Source organism: Pelmatolapia mariae, linkage group LG17 (assembly GCF_036321145.2).
Source record: "Pelmatolapia mariae isolate MD_Pm_ZW linkage group LG17, Pm_UMD_F_2, whole genome shotgun sequence".
Lineage (NCBI taxonomy): Eukaryota > Metazoa > Chordata > Actinopteri > Cichliformes > Cichlidae > Pelmatolapia > Pelmatolapia mariae.
Window position 1 is genome coordinate 23,523,484 of NC_086242.1, and position 19,512 is coordinate 23,542,995.

The 19,512-nt window shown below is 44.9% G+C and overlaps 1 protein-coding gene across 3 annotated transcripts in view; it reads left to right on the plus strand.

Moving 5' to 3' along the window:
* Positions 1-533: 533 nt before the first annotated feature.
* The window catches only part of ptpro (protein tyrosine phosphatase receptor type O), a 42,239-nt gene continuing 23,260 nt past the window's right edge, over positions 534-19,512 (plus strand). For all 3 annotated transcript variants that reach the window (XM_063500739.1, XM_063500740.1, XM_063500741.1), the window contains exons 1-13: positions 534-890; positions 11,383-11,644; positions 12,209-12,364; positions 13,328-13,480; positions 13,776-14,297; positions 14,376-14,537; positions 14,690-14,886; positions 15,180-15,300; positions 15,406-15,599; positions 15,685-15,796; positions 16,410-16,573; positions 18,035-18,155; positions 19,330-19,466. In XM_063500739.1, the coding sequence (XP_063356809.1) occupies positions 669-890; positions 11,383-11,644; positions 12,209-12,364; positions 13,328-13,480; positions 13,776-14,297; positions 14,376-14,537; positions 14,690-14,886; positions 15,180-15,300; positions 15,406-15,599; positions 15,685-15,796; positions 16,410-16,573; positions 18,035-18,155; positions 19,330-19,466 (2,523 nt within the window). In that variant the 5' untranslated portion in view covers positions 534-668. The remainder of the gene's footprint in view (positions 891-11,382; positions 11,645-12,208; positions 12,365-13,327; positions 13,481-13,775; positions 14,298-14,375; positions 14,538-14,689; positions 14,887-15,179; positions 15,301-15,405; positions 15,600-15,684; positions 15,797-16,409; positions 16,574-18,034; positions 18,156-19,329; positions 19,467-19,512) is intronic.

Genomic DNA, 19,512 nt, shown 5'->3' on the forward strand with positions numbered 1-19,512 from the left:
ACAGTGGTTTGTGTGAGGACACCTGGCTTCCATGTGGAGACTGCTTCCTGTTCAGGGGCTGTTCATTTCTGTCTCCATTTAAAAACAAAAAAACAAATCTGTTTTGGAATCATTATTTTTACTGAGATCTCATTGTTGAGTACAGAGACAGCCAGACATGCTGGCTCTTTACTTTAAGTTACAGTTACTCTTGAGTTACAGTTGCTTAATCTGAGTTACAGTTACTTACCCTGAGCAATAGTTACTTACTGTGAGTTATTGTTACTCTGAGCTAGTTACTCTGAGTTACAGTTACTCTGAGCTCTGATGCAGTGAAGAGTGATCACTGCGTGAGTGAGCAGCAGAACGATGTGATGTTAATGTGTGATGTGACGTCACGTGACGGTTGTGTTTTCTTCCTTGTGTTTTTTATGTTTGCGGTGAAATAAAGTTTGGAGACAGGATGTCGTGAGTAATTTCAGTCTGAGCGCCTCTCAGAGGGAGCTGATGAAGAGGAGGAGGAGCGGCTCCAGGGCGCAGGGCGGGGCGTCGGCGCGCAGCAGCAGCAGCAGCAGCTCCATCACCGACACCGTCACCGACCTGCTGGCGTCTGCGGGCTGCGGCATGGACCCCGCTGCCCGGCCTGTCTGTAAGTGTGGGCCGGTCCGGTGCTGCTTCCCGCGGTTCTGATGGTGAAGGCGGTGCGCGCTCAGAGAAGCGGAGCGGACACAGACCTGTGCGCGCGGCGCGGCTCGCGCTCCGATGCAGCAGCGGGAGGAGGAGGAGGCGCCATTGTTTGGATGCGCAGCAGATTGAGAGGAAGAAGGCCAGGGATCGCGCGCGCTGACCGGGACACGCGCACCATGCTGCACCCGCTGTTCCTCGCGCTCCACCTGCTCTGCTTCACCCAGGTAAGGAGCCGCACTTCCGGCCGCAGCGGCTTTGTTCGACCGCAGGAACCGGGGAAGGGGAGGAGGGAGGTGTGTGTGTGTGTGTGTGTGTGTGTGTGTGTGTGTGTGTGTGTGTGTGTGTGTGCGCGCGCGCGCGGCGGACACGCGACAGCCAGCAGCTCGATGTGTCTGCGGAAAGTGGGTCAGTCGGCTGCAGCATCACACACACACATAGACTCAGACTCACACACTTAGTCTCACACGCACACCACACAAATACAAACGGACTCACACACAGACACACACAGACTCACACACACCCCCATACACACACAGAGTATCACATTCAGTCTCACACGCACACCACACACACATGCGCAAATACAGACTCACACAACGACACTTACACACACAGTCTCACGCACACATCACACACACACATACACACACACACACACATACAGACTCACTCTTAGCTGGTGTATCTGGGTAAATCTACTTTACACTTACAGGTATTAGGAGCAATGCCTTTATTACTGCACTCCTGCACATGCTCAGTCTGTTCTTTGTAAAGTGACTGAGCGGTCATGTGTGAAGCCAGATGTTCCTGATGTTTCTGCTGAAGCCAGAGGTTACTATAGCACCCCCTGTGGGTGTAGTCCATCAGCTGTTGACATCATCACACAGACACGTCCATTTGTGCTTGCTGTGTGTCGTTTTTGTGGGCACAGTAACACAAGTGAGGTTACAAAAACAGAGAGGTGCCTGACCAGTGATGATGATGTCACTTTTGTCATGCAGCGCTATTCACCGGGGTGAAGATGGCGAGATGATAATGGCCCTGTGACATGCCACCTGTGGACGCTTATAAAGCACCCGTCGGTTTCACGGTTAAAGTCAGCCTGTTGTGAAGGACCAGCGAATGTTGCGCTGATGCTGGATGACTTCCTGTCTGCGAGTTTCTGTTTCCTGTCCCTGTAAAATCATCTGGAAGCTGCAGACTTTTATTTCCTGTTCCGTGTCGAGATAGTTGCGAAGTAACGTGGCGGGTTTACAGTGTAACGGGTTCCCCTCCACCTGTTATCCTCGCTATCCGCATGCGGCGTTAATATCCTGCTCTGAGCGCTATCTGATGCTCCAAGCTTCCAATTTCCTGTCCTCTGACAGCTGCTCTGATTCGAGGCGCTGAATGTAAAGAGTATGAAGAAGAAGAATTTATGAAGCATTTCCTGTTTCACTGACATCAGCATCTTAAGTTTTGGACTTTTATTTGGACATAACGCGACGCACATTTTAACAAATTTAACCGTGTGGGGAACTTTTATTTTGAAGAATAAATGTTTTATCCAAATCCAGATTTGTTTTTACCCAAATCTGTTGTTTTGTCTCTAAAATTTCAGGCTTAACAGCAGCGTACTACATTGCCCACAATCCTGAGGAAGACGCTGAAATCACTGATATGTTGCAGCTGTTAGTAAAAGGGGGTTGGGAAGGTTTTATGTGGCCCTTGATGAACAAAGACTGTTCATCTCTCCACTGCACCCATACACTGTTCATGTTGTACGGTAGAATGAGACAAGCCTGAATCTCCTCAGTGCAGGTGTAATTTCAGGTCTGAACAGGAACTTTAACAGCTAAGTTAGCAAAGCGCCATGAGGTGGCACAATCAGTGTCTCAATGGACTCTAAAGTGCCTCTCGGTGGTCTAAATTATGACCACGTCCTGTGCTATGGTGGAACATTGAAATTCACTGTGCCACTGTGGCCACGCCCCCCAGTGAAATCTATGTCTCAGAGGTCCTTCAGATGAAGCTGACCAAAAATGGAGGCGACCTGATGAAATGTTGAGTTTGGCACCTGAAAACTTCAGAGAACTTCCTGTTTAGCTGTTACTTATGTATTCTGGCTTCCTACCACAGTCCAAAGATATGCAGTTAGGCTACGTCTACACTAGCCCGGATAAAATTGAAAACGGCGTATACGTCTGAAAACACTCCGCGTCCACACTATTGTTTTCATTTGTTTTCACAGAGTTGTTCATCCACATTGAAACGCAATACAGGAAACGCTTACGTTCCTGTATTGCGTATGCGTGAAAAGCAAGACGATTCGACCTGCCTCATTTCTGTCTGCCGTTTATTTACTTTCCGGCTCTTTGAAATGTCGCGGCAAAATGTCGAGGAAAAGCACCGAGTTTTTTAAATGGACTAACAATGAGGTGGAGTTGTTGCTGTGAGTAACACAAAAGTACAAAGTTGCAAAAGCGAGTGAGAGTTAAAGAATTTGAAGAAAAGCTATCTGGAGCATGTACAAACTGATATTAATCTTTAATAGGGCTGTCAAAATTGAGAGCAAACAAAACAACTGCTGTGTAATGCCCTCCGCTCTCTTAGTTTAATTGGTCACATGACTGCATCACATGACTAAAATGTGTCATAGTTTTTGAAAAGGCTCCGGGTTCGCTGTCCACACTGCGACGCGAATACGGCGTTTTCAAATGTATCCGCTTTGTAGAGCATTTTCAAAACGCTCAGTTTTCCTTGACCGTCTCAGTGTGGACAGAAGGCCAAAACGGAGAGAAAAAGATGCGTTTTCAAACGAAAACGTATTAGTGTGGACATGGCCTTAGTGGGGTAAGGTTAATTGGAAACTCTAAATTGCCCATAGGTGTGAAGGCGGGAGTGAATGTGAGTGTGAATGGTTGTCTGTGTCTATGTGTTAGACAGACTGGCGACCTGTCCAGGGTGTACCCTGCCTCTCGCCCTAAGACAGCTGGGATAGGCTCCAGCGCCCCTGCGATCCTGAAAAGGATAAGCGGCAGAGAATGGATGGATGGATGACTTTCGTACATGCGGGTGTAGAGGTGGGAATAGGGGGCGTGCTGTGGGTCCTATTAGTGTTTGGATGAGCTTGGAGTTCAGAGGTCAGATAATAACAGCAGTTTTTTTTGTATTTTTAGGAAATTGTTTAATGTCAATCAGCTGTTCTCATTATTGTGGCTGTGACATCATCAGTGAGATTTATGGGTGATGCGTGAGCCATCACGTCCTCAGATCTGCATCATGGTTCTGGGGTCACTTCTGGACTGTAAGCCCACAGTAACCGTGTGGCGCCGGCTGTGACTCAGAGATCTGTTTAAGTCGGCGCTCCACACGGTCTCTGAATATTCACACATTCGTGACTTTAATGTGCGTCTTGGATTACGTTGGAGGGTTTATCCCTGTATGTGACAGAGGGCGATAACGTGAGGGCATAATCAGAGCGGCGGAGGGTTAACAGAGGCCCGATTAGAATTTAATCAGAGTTAGATCTGCAGAGCAAACACTGAGCTTCTTCTTTGAGCCGCCACGTCGCCCATGTTCGATGGCTAAATGGGCAATTCAGCTGCAGCCGAGTGGAATAACAACGAGAACAACCTCAGACACCCAGAACAGAGGCTGGACGGGCTTCTTTAGGTCAAAGGTTTATAAAGAGCGAGTGCCAGAATGATCCAGAGCCAATCACCACACACGACCAGCCTTCATCCTTCCTCATCCTCTCTGTAGAACATGGAAGGTTCTTCCTGCTTCAGCCTCTCTTTCAGAATAACAGTTATCACAGCTCGACTTTGGTTTTTTATCTCCCTACTGATGGGAGCGTTTATTTTGAAAGGTCTTATAAATAAGATATGCTTCCTGTTGGCTTTGATTGTGTAATCAGCTGATGGACCTTTTACGTGTTGTTAGTCACATGATGATGGTTATGGTGAGGTGATGAAGAGAAGGTGGTTCACCACTTTTCCTGCTGAGCTCTAATGAAACGTTTAGGAAGGTCACTAAAGAAGCTCCTCCACCTCCAGCTCCACCACCGTGATGCATTGGGATCTAATGAAGGACTGAAAATGATCAACTTCACCCTGAAGCTCTGTCTCATTTCAGAATCCAGACGGTGAGAACAGAAAGCCCCCGTGGAGGGACGCATTGTCATTGATTGGTCCACAGTTTCACATGGAGCCATCTGATTGGTTGAATCTAAAATATATATGGAGCTGCAGATCCTTCTGGATCTTTTCTAGTGACAGGCGTTGAAAATGAGGTTCACTGAACCCCTCAGTCCACATTTAAGGTCAAGAAAAACATCACTTACAGTAATGTGTTGAATTTAATTCCAGAAGTTAACTTTTAGTTTCCTTCCTCGTGTTCTTTACCAGAGCGTCTTCACATGAGTTAAGACAAACTTCCCTAATGGACATTAGAGGAACTGCAGCTTTTGGAGTTGATACTTATAAGAAGTTTCTTCTCCATTTTTTGATTACAGCAATGAGCCTCAGCCCTAAATGTTGGACATTTTTGCCTTATTGTGGTCACATTACCTCATTAGGCTTGTTATAGTACTTGAAATAATCAACCAATCAAGTCCCTGTTCCAGCATCTTAAGTGTGGGAAAAACATTTTCAGTCTCTTTCAGTTTTTTCACAGATCTTGAGAGCCGTAAACTTGTTTCCCGGCGTTTGATGCCCGATGTTTGTACCTCTGCGTTCCGCTTCATTCGGTTTGGTTGTTGCAGCAGCTTCTTCTGTGGGAACCTGCTTTGGAGAGCTTGTTGGAAAGGTTCTCATTGTTCTGTGAATGAGGCAGAGAGCTGTCAGCCATCTTTTGTTATTCCGGTGAAAGGAAGCACCGCATGAAAAGACCTCTGAGCCTCACCAGGCTCCATAAAGAAAAGTGGAGATTTTAGTGTAACACTCTTGTAAGAGAGAGGCCAGAAACATGATGGAGGAAAGGCCTCAGATTGGATTTCATCAGAAAAAAACACCAAGCTGAACTTTTCCATGCAGGAAAAATAGAGTCAAGAGGAATCTGCAGAAGTTGTGAGGCTCAGGTTGTTTTTAGAGTTATGAAATTTACCCTCACCAAACTACATTCAAAAAAGGGAAGATTTACTCTGCTCTAATCAAGCCAAAAAAGTCTGAGGTGAGCCATAAAAGTTTGAAAAAAGCCCACCCAGATCTCCCACTGCCCCCCTTCCCCACCTGCCTCCACACAGCTTTGCAGGTTTGCATGATAATGCTGGCAGCTGCCTGAAGGTGAAGCCTCCCGACCCCTGGCTCCACCCCCTGTTGGCTGTCTGTCTGCAGCCATTCACAGGGTCACATTCATTCACTTACTCAGAATCGCTTTCCCCTCATGAAAGGACGAGCTGGTGTCCTGACACAACACTGAGGATTCAGTGTTTTCAGTTTTAGTTTCTACACTGTGTTTGCTTTGTTCAGTTCATTTTTATTATTTACAAATTTTAGTGTTACTTTAATTTTGATCTTTTTTATGATCAGCCTACAGTTGTAAGAAGTTTAGAACAAGTTTTACAATAGAAACACTCATCAGGACCTGATCATTAACACAGTTTAACACAGGGGTGTCCAACTCCAGGCCTCAAGGGCTGGTGTTCTACAGACTTTAGATGTGTCCTTGATGCAACACAGCTGATTTAAATGACTAAATTACCTCCTCAACATGTCTTGAAGTTCTCCACAGGCCTGGTAATGAACTAATCATTTGATTCAGGTGTGCTGACCCAGGGTGATATCTAAAACCTGAAGGACACCGGCCTTTGAGGCCTGGAGTTGAACACCCCTGGTTTAATAGAAGCCAAAACCTGCAGTTCCTCTAGCGCCCAGCAGAGTGAGTCAGTCTCCATAGACTGTAATGTTAAAAACTTTACAGTAGAAATCAACATGTTTACAGCCTGATACAGAAGTGTTGTGGTCTCTATAGATAATTTCCCCCTTCATTACAACTGTACCAAACTTTTGTTAAGGAATAAAGATAAGAGTAAGTAAAAGAGAGGAATGAGAAGAAAAGCGTCTCTATACGCAGATGACACAGTTCTATATACAGGAGAAGAAGGAGACTAACAGTTTATCTGGGGTTTATAACAGGAGTTAGAGACACAAACAACTGTACAAGGGGAGAATATTATTGTAAGTCACCTTTTTAACTTGCATTAGAGCTTAAAGTTTGCATTATTAGAAGCGTGGCCTCTACCTGCAACCTGCCTTATGTCAACTAATTTGAGTCTCTTAACTGGACCTCTGGACCATATTTGTGCTGTTGGAGCGTTTGGGAGCATTTTTAATTACTTTATCAGACCAATAATATGGCTGCTGTGAGATTACTGTACTAACAGGCTATCCAGGAAGTCTGAGCACCAGTTTTAGGAATTTATTTGAATGTTACTGATTAGCAGGCATCAGCGTCTGTATGTTGTTCCCATACAGTGTTTTCTAAGATGAGTCTAAAAACCAGTGACTGCTTCCATCTTTTATTTACAGTGTGTCGTTACAGACATTGATTGAAAGAAAATTGATCAGTGCTGACAGACCATTGATAATGTTTTGTTCCTGTCTGAGTATGTACGGCAGTGCTTGACCCTCAGAAAGTCTGTGATCTGCAGAGAAATCGAAAACCTTTCTCTTTGGAAAAGTGTAAGCGGTGCTGAGTGTGTAGCTCTTGGAGCTGTAGGATCGTTTGGACAGTTAATGAGTGAACAGTGGGTGAAACTAAAGATAACCTGAGGAAATGTGTTGCAGGTTTTGATGTTCAGGCTCTCAGAGGATCTTCTTATTGACCAAACTCGCTGATCAGTGAAACAGCGGGGGTCATGTGATTCTGGCCCGATGTGGGGGCTGGGGGTACATTAGTAGCATTGAGCCCCCATGCTCTGCAGCGTCTCCGTGGTAATCCTGCTGCGTCGCCACCCACCCTAAACGTGGTGCTCCTTTCATCACTGTTGCCATGGCGACAGCAGAGCAGTGGTGCCTTGAATGAGTCAGTGTGGATTTTCTCTTCCACTCTCACTCAGGCTGATGTCGATGGTTGCAATGTGGCGACAGCTCGGGTTGTCACGATACTTGAATTTCTAACTCATCACTGATCCCCAAGAGAGTATTGCATATATGGGAATACTGCAGTACCACAGGAAAAATTAGAGGCTTTGGCGTTTTTCTTTTAAATAAAGACTGGAACAATACAAACAACAACAGAAGTAACAACAGTAACTATGTGACCGGTACTTTAAGGTTGTTTCTGTGCAGCTTCTGGTCAACTTTTCTGCTTCGGTCATAAAGACAAACCGGTCTGTCCACTGACCTCTGAACTTCCTCCTGAAGTTGTGCTTAGTGTTAGTGATGGGAGGGGTTCTTTAAACTCAGAATAACTGTCTGATCTGATTGTAATTTAAGTATTGATTAATATCTGAGTATCAATTTTTGCCATCTAAAATAAGTTTTCAGAACTTGATTGTGTGAAGCTGACATATACATTCAGCTCATTTTGAAACTTATTTTTACTCTTATTTTTACTCTTGGAATTTGAACTGGATATTGGTGCAGCCCCTTAATTGGTCCTCTGAAACAAGCTGTTTTAGCTTCTCCCTGAAAGCACACTATCTTCTGATTGACTAACTTCACAGGCATGCAGAGGGGCAGCACCCACAGGTTATGAGGTGTACTACAGTGAAACAATATATCCATGACAGATAATAAGAAAATAAAGAATAGGTACCCTTTAATTTAGAAAGTAGAAAGCGGCTTGTGGATTGTGATTAAATATGTTCTGGAGGTTCGTGTTCCCATTAGGATCAGCTCATCTACCGCCTCCATCAAGTTATTGATTAAGCTCTAAACAATGAGAGCCATGCTCCACATATGAATCAAATCAAAACAAAATGACATAATAATGAATTAATTAAAAAAAAAAAAGTTTTGTTTTTCAAAATAAGGGCAACCTCCACTAGGTTGTAGATAGCTAAGACTCTCCACCATTTTAAGAACTGAAGAAACCTCTTGAATAAGAGGTGAAATGCCTTCAAGAAATTTAAAGAAGTCCACCTGCCACCTTTCTTTCCAAGCTCCTTAGATTATCATGACCTTAATGACAGAAAACCTAGACAGACAGAAGAACAATTTCATTTTGAGGGATTTTAAAAATAAAAATAATCCTTTTTTTCACCACCGCCAGTGTTAGCTTTGAAGATGCCTACATGTTTTCCTCTTTTGTTTTTCTGGAGCAGATGTATAAACCTGTCAAGCATCATAATTTTTGTAGTTTTTGCCAAATTAAAATAAAAAAAAGATCTTTAACACATGGATGTTCTCTATAAAACAGATTGAATTGAATCAAAAAAAAAAAAAAAGCTAGTTTGGGCTCAGAGCAAGTCAGAAATGATGACAGAAACGATGTTAGCCTTGCAGGATTAACAGACCACAGATTCAGCATGAAAGTCCCAAAGTGTTTAATTTTTGGTTGTTTTTACAGTATATTTCTTTTTAAGGATCCAACATCCACCAAATACCCCGACTTCCAGCTTCAGGAAACTAAAGAGGTACAGTTGAGTATCATCTGCATACAGGAAAAAGCTCAGTTAGATGTACTGTTGATGTAAGTACAGAAAAGAGGAGGACCCAGGATCGAGCCATGAGGTGCACCACACAGTCAGTTTCCTTTCCACAAACAAAGCTATGTTCTTCCTTTTTCTTTATCTAACTCCACAAATAGACCTCAGCACCTCCTCCCCCACCTCCCTTCCCATCTTTATGGACCTGCTCTGTACAAATACCACAGCAGTCATTAAGTCACAGTGCCGGCCTGGCATTTTAAAAGGCCAAACCAGAGTGGGCCGAGCTTTTATGTGCCTCCTTTCTATAGAGAGAGAGAGATATTTATCTTCTACAGTCTAATGTGGAGGCGTGCTGTTAGAGGAGGTGAAGCTTCGTAGGCGGAGGTCGTTCACAGAGAGTTTTAACAGCAGTTGAAGGAAAATACAAAAGTTTTATATCAGGCACAGCAATGACAAAGATGGCTCTTTGATACAACTGATAGTTTTATTTGATTCTGCATACATCATACGGAACATTTCCCTCATCTCTTTAATGGCTTTTTGAGAGAATTTGTGTAAAACACTGAATGATAACAGTTTTATCATTTTTAGATCATATATATTTACACAGTGTGTTTTTATGTTCTTTAAATAGAATTCAATTGATGTTTTCAACCTGAGGGTTTTTTTTTACAGCGATCCAAATGTCTGTAAAGTCTAGATTGAGGTTTCACTGTATTCTTATTAAGCACAGTGCTAAAAAGACAAAAAACCAGAGCCTGTGTCCTGCATGGAGGAGCTGGGATAACGGCTGTTCTCAGCTGACGGGTTCAGAAATGTTTCCTTCCTGGATGTAGGTCAGCTCCTGCTACACTTTACATTTACTAACATTTAACCCAGAAACCTGCTTCGCTTTCTCTGTTTGTCGCTGAATATTTAACGTCCTCACGGCGTCAGGGTAGATTCCATCATGCCTCGGTGCAGCACACGTTCGTGACTGTTTGAAATGTGGGTCAGGTTCTGTGCGGATGGATAATCTGCTGCTCCGCAGTCACAGCAGGTCGCAGTGCTTTCATGAAGCTGCTGTAGGCAATCGTGTCACTGAGCTGCTGCTGATCCACAAACAGGAAACGCTCCAACCGACCGATCCGACCTCAGCCGGAGCGCAGCCGCTCTTAGATAAGATACATGGAAACTGACGGCATAATAAATACACAGAACCAAAACACATGAATCCAAGAATTAGTTTGACACTTCTGTATGGTTTTATCATCAGGAAAAATCTAAAAAAAAAAAAAACCTTTAAGGTGGAATCAGCTGACATCTCCTGTTTCAGACCAGGAACCAATCAGTGACCAGTATCAAATAGTGGGTTGTAACTGAATGAAATGTGTGGTGCTGTGATCATGTGATTCAATCAGCAGCGTGACCTTTATGTACACGGATGGTGCTTGGCGGGGAGTCGACCTCCTGATGTCAGATTTAATGAAGGCAGACCAGCCTGCTCAGCTCAGGACAGGAGAGGCAGGAACACACATCATCTTTGCGCTCAGAAAGAAGAGAACAGAATAAAACAGGCCGAGATTACGGGAACTCCGATGCTCAGTCTGAGGCTTCTCTTCACCCAATCAAACGTGTTTAATATTGGTCATTAATTGATCACCAGCCAATGGGAGCCCTCTCTCCATCCTCAGTGTTGTGTCTTCTCTTTCTCTTTGGCCTGATTCTCAGAGCTCTGGGGCCAAAGCATGATGGGAAATCATATTCATGGACACTGAGACTGCAGGGGGTAAAACTGACGGCTGGCTGTTGGCAAGTGTGAGAGGCTGTGCAGCTTTTCAGCTGTTTTCACTTTTGATTTCTTAACTTTCAGAAATAAATCATGTTCTGTTCCATGTTTCTTCCTGGACTCCACCAGAGCTGCTCTGCATTTCACAGTTAATAATAATCCTTTTTATCTAAACAAAGCTGTCTCTGTAATAACCCCTTTCTTAGAGCCCACTTTCTTCTGATTGGCCTATTCTGGGAAGCCTGTTGAGGGGCAGGATCCAGTGCGTTTGGGCCTCACCGGAGCTCAGCGGATCAGAGTGAAAGGAGCTGCTTCATCTAAGCTGAAATAAACGTTAACCTCTTTGTTTGCTCACATTTTTCTTTTTCAGAGCACGACGGCGTTCCAGGCGACCGTAAACGACGAAGGTTTGATTGTGGCGACTTTGGATAGCTCAGACCTGCAGGAGAACGTCACGGCATATGCGGTGCAGATCTCTGGAGAACCTCGGACCATCCTGATCCAGTTCGTGAACACCAGCGAGCCTCTGCTGTACAACGCTTCCTTCCACGGCCTCTGCTACACGGTGGGGCTGCTGCTCAGACGGGGACAGGCTTGGTCCCGCCCCATGAAGACCATTGCCGTGCTCACGAGTAAGAACCTTTCCAATCACGGGGTTGGGGGGGTGGGGGGTTCAAAATCACTGATTCTGATATTACAGGATTGCACCATGTTTAGCTGCTGGCCTTTACAGGAAATAAACCTGAGAGTCACTGCTTTCCATTTTTAATAACCTGAAACGTCATTTTGGACATTTCCTCTGTTTTTTGATGTTTTTAAAGCCAGTTAAACGATCAACTGAAATAATCAGCAGACTATTTTTACCTTCAAATTCTGTTAGCTTGATCATCATGGGTGACTGCAGAAGTCAACGCTGTAAAAGTCTGATTTATCTGGATTATTCTGTATATTTAAGCTTTAAAAGTGGTTGAGGTTTGTTTAATTGATTATGTGTAATACAGGAGCATATATGAAGGAGAATTATCCTCAACATGAGGATAATTCTCCTTAAAAAAACCTGTTGTTGCAAGGATTAGGAAAATGTTATTATTTTTTAAATTTTGCATATTAGACATGTAGTTCAAATAAAGGGCTTACATCTCTGTTCTGTAGTTCTGTGATTGTGACGTTCGACTCAGTTTCGTTTGTCTCCTCAGAGCCGCTTCCTGTCCGCAGCGCTCAGATATTGGACTATAAGGAGGCTCCAGAGACTGGCGTAGTGTTTGAAATCGATCCTCCGACCAGAAACGTCTTCAGCAGAGTCAACATCAGCTACGCTGAAGGACAGGAGCGCCGATCGATGCTCTATAAAGGTAAAACATTTCATTCTGTTTGTATGAGTGGGTGCTATTTAGTGTAATTTAGTGTGTTTCGTAAACCAATATGAGCCTTCTGCCTGAATGTGAGGACAGTTATTGTAGTTCACAGTCTGACCGGCAGGTGGAGGCACCTGAGTAGCGATAGAGGAATGTGTCTGTCTGAATAAATGCCCGGCCCCTTCCAAACTGAAGATTCTGATTGGGTAGAAATCCTCCGGGGAACTCTGGGGCACCCTTGCCTTTCTCTGATGGAAAGCATTTCTGAAAGCACGTTATTCCACTTAAAGCGGCTTGAGACAACTGATGTTGTGATTTGGTGTTATATATAAATAAAACTAAATTGAGCTGAACCAAGTTATTTCAAGTTTACCTACTCTTGTGCACACACCTCAGTGGAGGCAAATATAAAGGAAAGAGGACCCAGGATCGACCCCCGAGGAACTCCATTTCAATTCAATTCAATTCAGTTCAATTCAATTTTATTTATAAAGCACCGAATCACAACAACAGTCGCCTCACGGCGCTTCATATTGTAAGGCAGACCCTACAATAATACACACAGAGAAAAACCCAGCAATCATATGACCCCCTATGAGCAAGCACTTTGGCGACAGTGGGAAGGGAAAAACTCCCTTTTAACAGGAAGAAACCGCCGACAGGACCAGGGTCAGGGAGGGGCGGCCATCTGCTGCGACCGGTTGGGGAGAGAGAAGGAAGACAGTATAAAAGACATGCTGTGGAAGAGAGCCAGAGATTAATAACAAGTATGATTCAGTGCTGAGGGGTCTATTAACACATAGTGAGTGAGAAAGACCAGACCTGATTTCAGCTGCTCCAGACTCATAGTCGCTCAGTGCTTTGGTGTTCATGTCCTGACTGCTGACAGATGTTAACACAGCTCCAGAAATAAAGAGAGTGTTTTTGTGCTAACAGTTTCTTTCTGCTTGTTGTTTGTAGATTTCTACAGAGGGAAGACAGTGTTTAAGCACTGGTTACCGGGGATGTGTTACCGAAACATCACCTTCCAGCTGATCTCAGAGGCCACCGTGTACCAAACTGCACTGGTGACCCACAGTGACATCACTCACACACCGCTGCATCATCGGACAGGTGAGGCCCCTCCCACTGTGAGAGTCCAGTGCTTGCTCTGTACTGAGTAGATTAGATTGGCTCTGAGGCAGACCTTCCTGCATGAAGCTCTAAGTTCTACTTTCAGGAATCGTTGCCTTAGTAAATACAGTGATCAGGTCTGGAGAACATGGCGGCCCGGTTCAGAGGCCTCCAGCGAGGACCTGCTGCCTCATTTTTTTAAACAGTGATGTATGATGAGACGGGAGGAGCTTCGTCTGACGAGCTGACTAGCCATTTCCTTCTCAGAATAATTCACTCCCCTCTCTCCCCCCAGTGCCCCACCCTCCCCTCAACATCTCCTATAAGATCATCCATTTGAGCCAGAGGGCAGCTCCAGGTCAGCTCCCCGACATGCTCCCACATGATAGTGGGCAGCGATCCCCCCGCCAGGCCCGGGACGTCCCACTGATGGAGGAGCGGGAGGAGGAGGAGACCCAGGCTGAGGAGAACACCTCAGATGAGGTAATAGGAGTCACTTACGCCCCCTTCAACTCCACAAAAGTGTTGACGGTGAGCGCCCCCATTGATGTGAACAACAGCCGCACGGAGGAGGCAGAGCCTTCGAGCTACTGGCTGGATACGACGGAGCCATCTCCCGCCGACAAGGATGAGGAGTTCGTTAATGGCGTGCTGCCCGAGTACGAAGACTCCAACGAGCCGGGCTCGGCCATGGCACTCCCTGCCGAGCCTTCCGTCCTGCCCACCAGGCTTCCTCCAATCCTTTTGGAACTGCGCTGGCTGCCGCCGCGCCCACCCACCAGCTATGACGGTTTCAACGTCTACATCTACAGAGATGGTAAGCAGGAAGCAGCTGAATAAAGAACATCTCAGATGTTCCCGTGTTGGCATCTGAACCTCTCGCTCTGCTCCTCAGGTAACTCGACAGAAACAGCAACGGTGGACGAAAGCACTCACGAGTTCTTTACAGAGTTAACGGAGCCGGGAATATACCGTGTGCAAGTGACCACACTGAGCTCGTCTGGAGACTGCGAGTCCCGAGAGAGCAGTGGCGACACTGCCTTCACCTTCTACCTCAGTAAGTGTACAGGAAGTGATTATGGCGCATGCAGCAGCGTGTGGCAATGAAGGATGGATTCAATCAAATGCATCTTTGTTCTAGTGTTGTCATTGTTAACGTAATCCAATTCCTGTTGACCTGCTCCTTCGCTGGTTTATTAATGGTTACAGGTCCCAGCGGCGAGCTGCTGGAGGACCTGCGAGAGCGTCCTCAAGCCGTCAGCGTCAGGCTGCTGGACTCGAGCACCGCTGCCATCTCCTGGGCGCCATCGTCGCAGAACCACAATGGGAGCCTGGTGTCAGTGGTTTCCACCACCTGCCTGAAGCCCAGTCTGAGCCAGAGGATGGAGAACACCTACTGCAGCGAGGTAAGGCACGGCACTCATCACTGGCCGCGCACCGCAGATTGAAGCTCACACAGAGGGTCTTTTGAATAAATAATAAAAATAAATTTGAATATAAATTATATATATATATATATATATATATATACATTTCTCTTTTAAATGTCTTTATGAAACTTTATAAATGTTTTTGTTTTGAATTATTTTTTGAAAATTCCAGCTTCGACCCTCGATTTGGACCTCGAGCCTCTGACCAAGGCCCCAAAGCCTGGGCAGGAGGCCCAGTACGTTTAACCTTTTATTTTTTTTAATCACAGGAAAACTCGACGAGTGACATCATCACCAACCTGACGCCGGGTGCTCAATACCGGGTGGTCGTCTATCACACCAATGGACCCCTGATCAGCCCGGCGTCGGAGCCCGTCATCATCGATATCGGTGAGCGTCACTTTATGCGTCTTTTTTCAGTCCCAGTTCTTGTTCACTGCTCCTGTTCTTCCTGTTCCACTCTTAAATCCCGCCTGTGTCGGTGTGCTGTGTCAGAGCCCACCGGCGTGCGCGAGCTCACCGTTTACCCCCTGAGTCCAACGGCGGTGATCCTCAGCTGGCAGCGTCCATACCACGTTGCCTTCAGGAAGTATGTGTTGCAGACCTTCTTCTTCAACCCCGTCACGCTTGCCTCTGAGTGGACCACCTACTACGAGATCGCCGCCACCGCCTCCGTCATCGCCTCAGTGGTAACCAGTCTGTCTCCGTCACAGGAAACATGTCATGGCACCATGCCGCGTCCACCTCACCATATTTGTCTCTATTTCCTCTCAGAGGGTGACCGACTTGCTGCCTGCCTGGTATTATAATTTCCGTGTTTCCATGGTGACGTGGGGTGACCCGCCGCTCAGCTGCTGCGACAGCTCCACCGCGAGCTTCGTCACAGGTAATGCCTCACCGCAGCAAGGACGCTGCGAGGGAGGCTGGGCCAGGATCCAATAAACAGACTTAGACTTAAAAATAGAATAAATAGACTTTTAAATTTGTTTTTATCGATTTATTTAGTTTTTATATAAAGAGACATTTAGACACATAATTTCAAGCCATTTTTTTCTTCATGAATATTTTTTATTCTTCTATATTCATCCATCAGCTCTAAAAATAAATCAAAAATAAATTAAGAAATAAAAACATACAAATTTAAAACACATTTTAGTGTTTAACATTTTAAATATTTTGTTTAAATATTACTCAATTTGGTCACTCCCTGAAATAATAAAATAAGTATACAATTTCAAATTTATGCATAAAAATAGAAATAAATAAAATAAATTTATATTTTTAATGATCTAATTCATTTTGTTTTTATTTTATATCTTTTTCTGGGTTTACTGATAATGCAGCTCACAGATGAACAAAACGCATGAATTTTTATTGTTTCTGACGTTTTTTTTATTTTGGTTTTTATTTGCTGATATTTCTTGTGAAGATCCAGACGACACATCTTTAATGTGTCTGCAAACGTATGATGCAGGTCTCCTTCCTCTTCCTCCTCTCAGCTCCCGAGGCGCCTCACATCTCCTCAGTGGATTACTCTCATGGCGTTCTGTACGTCCGCTGGACATACGGCGAGCTCTTCATTGACCTGTCGCACTCAAGGATGCTGCACTGGCAAGTGGTCGCTGTCGGGAAGAAGGGACCGGAGAAGACGTACTCCATTGACGTGAGTCCAGACACATCTGTCTAGGTGTTCACGACACTCTGAGACACGTTCTCGCTGTTTTAGGTGTATTGGTGCGTTTGTGGGGTGATGAGTGTGTCTCCAGCAGCAGCTCATTATTTCAGGGTCGAGCGGAGCTCTTATTGACTCTCTCCTTCAGGTTGGTTCGATGGTCTGATTAGCAGCAGAAGAATGACCTGCAGACGTCGCTGCTCTACGAGTCCAATTACCACCGTAGCCTGAGCCTGAGCTCGCTTCTGTGATCAAGTGTCTGAGGGTCCCAAGCCATGTTGGAGGTTTAATTGAGAGCGTATACAGATGGCGTGTAGATGTCAGCTATATTCAGGATGTTAAGCAGTCTTCATTTCTACTAGATTGCTACTGATAGTTCTGATAAATGTGTAAACAATTAAACCAGCTTACAAAAACACAACAGACAAGAGAAATGTAACTTTATTTTGAAGAATTTATGTGAAATAGAAATTTCAGTAATGAGCATTGACCTCTGGGACTGAAACCAAAAATTACACTTCCTTTTCCAAATGTGGTCAAATCTGTATATAAAAGATGAACATAGCCACCATGACATCATTCATTAATTTTGTTAGCATTCTGGACGCCAGCTCCTTGTTTTCTTGTTTCTTAAAATGTTTGTTTTGTTTGGATAAGAGGGTGGCATGCTAAGTTATCATCTAATGCTAGCTAACTTGGTTAGGATTGTTTAGCAAAGTTTGTCTCTATAATAACCTCACAGCAGCTTTATTATTGGTCAGATAATGTCATTAAAAATGCTCCAAAACACTCCAACAACACAAACACAGTCCAGAGGTCCAGTTCGCTGAATGTAAGCCTAACTGGCAGCTGGCAGCTACAGCCACCTGTCAGTCAAAGAGGCCACACCCCTAATAATGTAACCTGAGAGTTTCTGCGGTCTAAATCACTGCTGGGGCCTCTGCTGGAGGTTAGAGGACATGGCTTTACAAAGCAATGGCTAACGTCACATTGGTTATGTCCATCTTTTATATACAGTCTGTTCAGTCTTTGAGGTTGAATGTAATTTAAAATTATAATTAGATATAAGAGTACAAAGACTGAGGACTTGTTGCGCTTGCGGTCAGCAGGTCTGCAGAAGTTTAATGAAGCTTCCACACTCAGAGCTGATCATTTATATTTAATCGTTAATTCGTGGTGGAAGCAGACGGTCACAGTGACTAAACGGAGACACAGACGGCTGTGAGGATTTACTGCAGGGATATTTTTAGTTTTATTCAGGGCAGATTAAAAAGATATTTTAGGAAAATACCTGCACTGTTAATCTTTCAGCAGCTCCGCGTGGGACAGAGGCAGAGCAGAATATGACCCCATCAGATGGAGGAAGGGGGCACTCAGGACTGACTGTGTGCACGCTGTTCAAGTGTTATTTACGTGTTGTTTACGTGTTGTTTACATGTCGTGCTGTGTCAGGTGACTCGGAACGTGATGCGGGCAAGCCTCCCTCTGCCTCCCGGAGACATCTACAACCTGACGGTGACGGCATGCACAGAGCGCAGCAGGAACACGTCCACGCCAAACATCATCAAACTGGGTCAGCGCCACGTTTCTAGAGTATTCACTGCAATTTAAAGATGCAATAATGATGCAGCTATACAGTGTTAACAAGGTTTCCGCTACATCAGGGTTTCATACGTAAAACTTAAAGAGGCAGCCGGCTGCACAGACTAACTCCCCCGAAAGTTCCCCGAGTGCTTTTTCAAAAAAATCATCCCAGTTTTCTTGAGAAAGCATAAATGATTTATATTAGCACACGATAACTGAACAATATTTTCACTCCACTGAAAGACCGACCTTTAACTCTGTAATTCTCAGAGCTGTAAAATTGAGTTAAAGGGAGGGTTAGCTTCTGGATTACACTCAGTATTAAACTCCAGTAAAAGTTTGAGCTGTTGCTGAGAAAGCATCACGCCTTAAACCAAAGAAATCACTTTAGACCTGAGGAAAAGAATCAGTTATGCTCATAAAGCAGGAGGTGGATTTAGAAAGTTATCAAGTTATAATGTTAAGTAATGAGGCTGCAGACTGAGAACAATTCCACTTCTGCAGAAGAGACGCCTTCGTGTCAGACTGAAGTATGTTGAGGACGACCTGGGGACAGATCTGGAGGAACCTGAGAGGTTCTCGAAAGAAGAACGGGCTGGGATCATTTAGGAGATGAGTGTGAGACACTGCAGGCTGTTATCCAGCATAATGGACTGACAAGCAACTGTTAGCACGAGGGGCTTTAGTTCCTGTGTGCAAATTAAAACAATGCAAGCATCCAAAATAAAACCAGGATGTTTGGAAGAGCTGTGCAGTAGTTGTTTTTCATGGGGGTAAAAATTCTGTCCTTGTGATAGGATGACGTGTAAAACGTGTTTGCTGTTTCTGTCAGTTTGTAGAGAGATAATTGAGAAAATGAAACTCTGGGCTGCAGGAGTTTTAAGACATGAAGGATGTAAGTGGGAAAGACGTCTCGGTGCTGATCGCCGAGCGGCGGCCTCTCTGCTTGTTAATCTGTGCTGTGGGTCTGAAGTCAGACTCACAGAGTGAACATGAAACTTCATTTTCTCCACTTCCCCTTCTGAGCATATCAGACTATTTCAGTCCTCCTCAGAGGAAGTGCAGGGTCTTTAGCAAGCTTCGGCTCGGCTCGGCAGTTCACCACCGCAGTTTCTCCTGCACTGTAAGCTCTCATCAAGGGTTTTCGATGCTGTTTCCTGCAGAGCCGGCTCCTCCCAGATCGCTGTATGCTGTCAACGCCACTCACTCATCCGTGACTCTGCTGTGGACCGAGGAGGGAGTGGTCGACTATTACCAGGTCCTCTGCAGACCCAGCAAAGCCAGCAAGGAGCAGCTCAAGGTAAAAGTGCTTCAGCCATGCTCTATATCAGCTTTCATTGCCTCAG